Below are 6,583 nucleotides of genomic sequence, written 5' to 3' on the forward strand. Positions count from 1 at the left end.
TGTATAGAGCCAGCATATCTCCACCAGACTCCATGTAAATAATCAGGACTTTTAGCGTGTATAGAGACAGCATATCTCCACCAGACTCCATGTAAATAATCAGGACTTTTAGCGTGTATAGAGCCAGCATATCTCCACCAGACTCCATGTAAATAATCAGGACTTTTTAGCGTGTATAGAGCCAGCATATCTCCACCAGACTCCATGTAAATAATCAGGACTTTTAGCGTGTATAGAGCCAGCATATCTCCACCAGACTCCATGTAAATAATCAGGACTTTTAGCGTGTATAGAGCCAGCATATCTCCACCAGCTTGGTTCTGGTTCAATACTGGACCAGTTTCAGAGATTGTTGTTCACATCAGACACTCAGACACAGAAACCAGGTTAGCTTACAGGTCTCCTGGTGTCTGTTGATGTCAACCTCCCTGGTCCTGTGTGAGTGTGTCTGTTAGGATCTTATGTAACTTCCCTGTAAACTGACTGGTTCTGGTTCTGGTCCTGGTCCTGGTCCTGTGTGAGCAGCAGCTGGCAGACTCTCTGGAGCGTCTCCGGGCCCAGACCAAGGAGCTGAAGGAGGCCCACTCCCAGAGGAAGCGGGCCCTGCAGGAGTTCTCGGACCTGTCGGAGAGGATGGCCGACCTGAGGTCCTCCAAGCAGAGACTGTCCCGCCAGCTGAGGGACAAAGAGGAGGAGACTGAGACTGTCCTGCAGAAGATGGAGGCCATGAGACAGGAGATCCGCAAGACCGAGAAGAACCGCAAAGAGGTGAGACAGGTTGTTCCGTAACATCAGAAGAGAGTGAGACAGGTTGTTGTTTAATAGCAGAAGATAGTGAGACAGTTTGTTTAATATCAGAAGAGAGTGAGACAGTTTGTTTAATATCAGAAGAGAGTGAGACAGGTTGTTGTTTAATATCAGAAGAGAGTGAGACAGGTTTTTATATAAGAAGAGAGTGAGGCAGGTTGTTTATATCAGAAGAGAGTGAGACAGGTTGGTGAATATCAGAAGAGAGTGAGACAGGTTGTTGTTTAATATCAGAAGAGAGTGAGACAGGTTGATGTTTAATATCAGAAGAGAGTGAGACAGGTTGTTTATATCAGAAGAGAGTGAGACAGGTTTTTGTTTAATATCAGAAGAGAGTGAGACAGTTTGTTTAATATCAGAAGAGAGTGAGACAGGTTGATGTTTAATATCAGAAGAGAGTGAGACAGGTTGTTTGTTTATATCAGAAGAGAGTGAGACAGGTTGTTGTTTAATATCAGAAGAGAGTGAGACAGGTTGTTTATATCAGAAGAGAGTGAGACAGGTTGTTGTTTAATATCAGAAGATAGTGAGACAGTTTGTTTAATATCAGAAGAGAGTGAGACAGGTTGTTGTTTAATATCAGAAGAGAGTGAGACAGGTTGTTGTTTAATAGCAAAAGATAGTGAGACAGTTTGTTTAATATCAGAAGAGAGTGAGACAGGTTGTTGTTTAATATCAGAAGAGAGTGAGACAGGTTGTTGTTTAATATCAGAAGAGAGTGAGACAGTTTGTTGTTTAATATCAGAAGAGAGTGAGACAGGTTGTTGTTTAATATCAGAAGAGAGTGAGACAGGTTGTTGTTTAATATCAGAAGAGAGTGAGACAGTTTGTTTAATATCAGAAGAGAGTGAGACAGGTTGATGTTTAATATCAGAAGAGAGTGAGATAGGTTGTTTGTTTATATCAGAATAGAGTGAGATAGGTTGTTGTTTAATATCAGAAGAGAGTGAGACAGGTTGTTTATATCAGAAGAGAGTGAGACAGGTTGTTGTTTAATATCAGAAGAGAGTGAGACAGTTTGTTTAATATCAGAAGAGAGTGAGACAGGTTGTTTGTTTATATCAGAAGAGAGTGAGACAGGTTTTTTAATATCAGAAGAGAGTGAGACAGGTTGTTTGTTTATATCAGAAGAGAGTGAGACAGGTTTTTTAATATCAGAAGAGAGTGAGACAGGTTGTTGTTTATATGTCAGAATAAAAGCCTTGTGTGTGTAGCAGGAGCAGCCCTTCAGAATAAAAGCCCTGTGTGTGTGTAGCAGGAGCAGCCCTTCAGAATAAAAGCCCTGTGTGTGTGTAGCAGGAGCAGCCCTTCAGAATAAAAGCCCTGTGTGTGTAGCAGGGGGAGCCCTTCAGAATAAAAGCCTTGTGTGTGTAGCAGGGGCAGCCCTTCAGAATAAAAGCCTTGTGTGTGTAGCAGGGGCAGCCCTTCAGAATAAAAGCCTTGTGTGTGTAGCAGGGGGAGCCCTTCAGAATAAAAGCCTTGTGTGTGTAGCAGGGGCAGCCCTTCAGAATAAAAGCCTTGTGTGTGTAGAAGGGGGAGCCCTTCAGAATAAAAGCCTTGTGTGTTTGTCAGCTGGAGGCTCAGCTGGACGATTCGAAGGCCGAAGCATCGAAGGAGAAGAAGCTGAGAGAGCACAGTGAGGTCTACTCCAAACAGCTGGAGACAGAGCTGCAGGGCCTGAAGGTCAGAGGTCACACACACACACACACACACACACACACACACACACACACACACACACACACACACACACACACACACACACACACAGACACACACACACACACACACACACACACACACACACACACACACACAGACACACACAGACATACACACACACACTGAGACACACAGGCGTAAAACACACACACACACACACACAGGCAGACAGACAGACACACACACACTCTCATGTCCTGACAACAACCTGGTTCTGGTTCCAGTCCCAGCAGGGTCTGGGTCCAGCGGCTGGGGGGGCGGAGCCTCAGCAGGAAGTGACCCGTCTGAAGGCGGAGCTCGATAAGAAGGTCCTGTTCTACGAGGAGGAACTGGTCCGCAGGGACTCGGCACACTCCTCAGAGATCAAAAACCTCCGCAAAGACCTGCACGAGTCTGAGGGGGGGCCCAGCTCGCCGCCAACAAGGAACTGCTGCAGCTCCGGGACCGGCTGGACAAAGACAAGAGGGACAGGTGAGTCCTGAACCAGTCCAGGCAGAGGGACAGGTGAGTCCTGAACCAGGGGAGAGGGACAGGTGAGTCCTGAACCAGTCCAGGGTGAGGGACAGTTGAGTCCTGAACCAGGGGAGAGGGTCAGGTGAGTCCTGAACCAGGGAGAGGGACAGGTGAGTCCTGAATCACGGGAGAGGGACAGGTGAGTCCTGAACCAGGGAGAGGGACAGGTGAGTCCTGAACCAGTCCAAGGAGAGGGACAGGTGAGTCCTGAACCATAGAGAGGGACAGGTGAGTCCTGAACCAGTCCAAGGAGAGGGACAGGTGAGTCCTGAACCAGGGAGAGGGTCAGGTGAGTCCTGAACCAGGGAGAGGGACAGGTGAGTCCTGAACCAGTCCAAGGAGAGGGACAGGTGAGTCCTGAACCAGTCCAAGGAGAGGGGCAGGTGAGTCCTGAACCAGGGAGAGGGTCAGTTGAGTCCTGAACCAGTCCAGGGAGAGGGACAGGTGAGTCCTGAACCAGGGAGAGGGTCAGGTGAGTCCTGAATCAGTCCAGGGAGAGGGTCAGGTGAGTCCTGAACCAGGGAGAGGGACAAGTGAGTCCTGAACCAGGGAGAGGGTCAGGTGAGTCCTGAATCAGTCAGGGAGAGGGTCAGGTGAGTCCTGAACCAGGGAGAGGGACAGGTGAGTCCTGAACCAGGGAGAGGGTCAGGTGAGTCCTGAATCAGTCCAGGGAGAGGGTCAGGAGAGTCCTGAACCAGGGGAGGGACAGTAGAGTCCTTAACCAGGTGTGTCTTGTCCCTGCAGACAAACCGAGATGGACGAAGCTGTTTCTGCTCTGAAGGAGAAATCTGAGCGAGAGAAAAACCTGCTGATGGAGGAGAACCGCAAACTGATGGCAGAAACCGACAAGGTGACAAAGTCCTGAAGTCCAGTAGTCCTGTTGGGTCCAGTAGTCCTGAAGTCCAGTAGTCCTGAAGTCCAGTAGTCCTGTTAGGTCCAGTAGTCCTGTTGGGTCCAGTAGTCCTGACGTCCAGTAGTCCTGTTAGGTCCAGTAGTCCTGTTAGGTCCAGTAGTCCTGAAGTCCAGTAGTCCTGTTAGGTCCAGTAGTCCTGAAGTCCAGTAGTCCTGTTAAAGTCCTGAAGTCCAGTAGTCCTGTTAGGTACAGTAGTCCTGAAGTCCAGTAGTCCTGTTTAAATCCTGAAGTCCAGTAGTTCTGAAGTCCAGTAGTCCTGTTTAAATCCTGAAGTCCAGTAGTCCTGTTAAAGTCCAGTAGTCCTGTTGAAGTCCTGAAGTCCAGTAGTCCTGTTAAAGTCCAGTAGTCCTGTTGAAGTCCTGAAGTCCAGTAGTCCTGTTAAAGTCCAGTAGTCCTGTTAAAGTCCAGTAGTCCTGTTGAAGTCCTGAAGTCCCGTAGTCCTGTTAAGTCCAGTAATCCTGTTGACGTCCTGAAGTCCAGTAGTCCTGTTAAGTTCAGTAGTCCTGTTTAAATCCTGAAGTCCAGTAGTCCTGTTAAAGTCCAGTAGTCCTGTTGAAGTCTTGAAGTCCAGTAGCCCTGAAGTCCAGTAGTCCTGTTAGGTACAGTAGTCCTGTTAGGTCTCCCTTATGGCACACGTGTCAAACTCGAGACCAGCGGGCCAAATCTGGCCCCTCGTAGATTTAGATCCGGTCCTTATATTAATTTAGCTTTACAATACATTTTGGCCCAACTAGTTATTGCCACTTTATCCGACGTTTTTGTCACTTTTTCCGAAGTTTTGTCACTTTTTCTGAAGTTTTTGTCACTTTTTCCCGACGTTTTGTCACATTTCCAACGTATTGGGCCGCTTTTTTCCTTTTTTAGGGCTTTATGTCGACCAAACTTTAAGACTGAAGACCATATTAGACATAATACAGTTCAAGATATTTCACTGTACTGATTACATGTCTGGCCCTTGAAGTGATTGTGTATTTTCCAGGGTGGCCCGTAGTGAAGTTGAGTTTGCGCCCCTGTCTTATGGGATCAGTGAATAAATGATCATCTGTCTGCTGATCAATGGTCTGCTGTACTGTGACTGCACATGCTCAGTTAGTGACCACTGTTGTTCTCTCAGCTGTGTTCGTTTGTGGATAAACTGACGGCCCAGAACCGCCAGCTGGAGGACGAGCTGCAGGACCTGTCCTCTAAGAAGGAGAGTGTTGCTCACTGGGAGGCTCAGATCGCAGAGATCATCCAGTGGTGAGTCCCACACAACCCCTACAGAGATAGACATTTTAGTTAAAGAGTAAGATCCTTTAAGTTTAACATGAAACAGCCCCGAAATCACCATCACCAAACTCCACCAGACTCCATGTAAATAATCAGGACTTTTATCATCATAAAACACACTTCATTCAAAGTGGACAGAAACTAAATAAAACTACCAAAAGCCATCTTGGTTCATCTTTCCACTGTTCCAACAATCACCACTCTGGTTTGGTTGAAATAAACCCTTAATTCACCCATTTACATGTGGAGATATGCTGGCTCTATACACGCTAAAAGTCCTGATTATTTACATGGAGTCTGGTGGAGATATGCTGGCTCTATACACGCTAAAAGTCCTGATTATTTACATGGAGTCTGGTGGAGATATGCTGGCTCTATACACGCTAAAAGTCCTGATTATTTACATGGAGTCTGGTGGAGATATGCTGGCTCTATACACGCTAAAAGTCCTGATTATTTACATGGAGTCTGGTGGGTTAGTGGACTCTAACTGCTGCTGAACATTAGTCCTGTAGGGTTACATTACAGCTCGGTTCTGGTTTAATACTGGACCAGTTTCAGAGATTGTTGTTCACATCAGACACTCAGACACACACACATGGAGACAGAGGGTCCAGTGTGTACGATGCTAAAAGTCCTGATTATTTACATGGAGTCTGGTGGGTTTGGTGAAGGGGATTTTGGAGCTCTTTCATGGGAACATGAACATTGATGGAAAGTGGGAGCGACCCTTTAACGTCTGTGTGTGTGTGTGTGTGTGTGTGTGTGTGTGTGTGTGTGTGTGTGTGTGTGTGTGTGTGTGTGTGTGTGTGTGTGTGTGTGTGTGTGTGTGTGTGTGTGTGTGTGTTCAGGGTGAGCGATGAGAAGGATGCTCGTGGATACCTTCAGGCTCTGGCCACCAAGATGACCGAGGAGCTGGAAACTCTGCGCTGCTCCAGCCTGGGAACAAGACCTCTGGTAAAAGGCTTTTATTGTGAAACACCAGCAGGAAGTCTCTGGTACAGTAACTGACCCTCTGTCAGGCTTTTATTGTGAAACAAGTGTGTGTGCTGTGTGTACAGTTTTGTATCTTTTGTTGGTTTCTTTTAATGTGCCGTCTCAGCCTGACTCGGGACTGGCCACGCCTCCTAAGAAGCCCTGGCCTCCTATTGGTGGAGACAGGAGGGTGAGTGTGTCGGGTCACTGCTTCCTGCCAATCAGGATTCAGTCGGCCTCGTAACGGGCGGGGTCTAAGAAGCTTGCATGGCTATTGGCTGTGGTGTCTGTCACTCGTAAACAGCGCCAAACAAAATCTGCGGACGCAGACCTTTCCTGCATGTTTTAACTCAGACCCAGACCTCAGACCTCAGACCCAGACCT

General features: G+C 47.4%; 1 protein-coding gene across 1 annotated transcript in view; it reads left to right on the plus strand.

The window, feature by feature from the left end:
- The window catches only part of LOC114552137 (serine/threonine-protein kinase MRCK beta-like), a gene marked incomplete at both ends in the record, with an annotated part of 25,405 nt that extends 19,016 nt beyond the window's left edge, over nucleotides 1–6,389 (plus strand). The window contains 8 exon segments of the mRNA XM_028572780.1: nucleotides 526–768; nucleotides 2,380–2,490; nucleotides 2,754–2,927; nucleotides 2,930–3,000; nucleotides 3,787–3,892; nucleotides 5,070–5,194; nucleotides 6,076–6,181; nucleotides 6,327–6,389. Coding sequence (XP_028428581.1) covers nucleotides 526–768; nucleotides 2,380–2,490; nucleotides 2,754–2,927; nucleotides 2,930–3,000; nucleotides 3,787–3,892; nucleotides 5,070–5,194; nucleotides 6,076–6,181; nucleotides 6,327–6,389 — 999 coding nt within the window.
- Nucleotides 6,390–6,583: the final 194 nt, after the last annotated feature.

This window comes from Perca flavescens, unplaced genomic scaffold, assembly GCF_004354835.1.
Source record: "Perca flavescens isolate YP-PL-M2 unplaced genomic scaffold, PFLA_1.0 EPR50_1.1_unplaced_scaf_72, whole genome shotgun sequence".
Taxonomy (NCBI): Eukaryota; Metazoa; Chordata; class Actinopteri; order Perciformes; family Percidae; genus Perca; species Perca flavescens.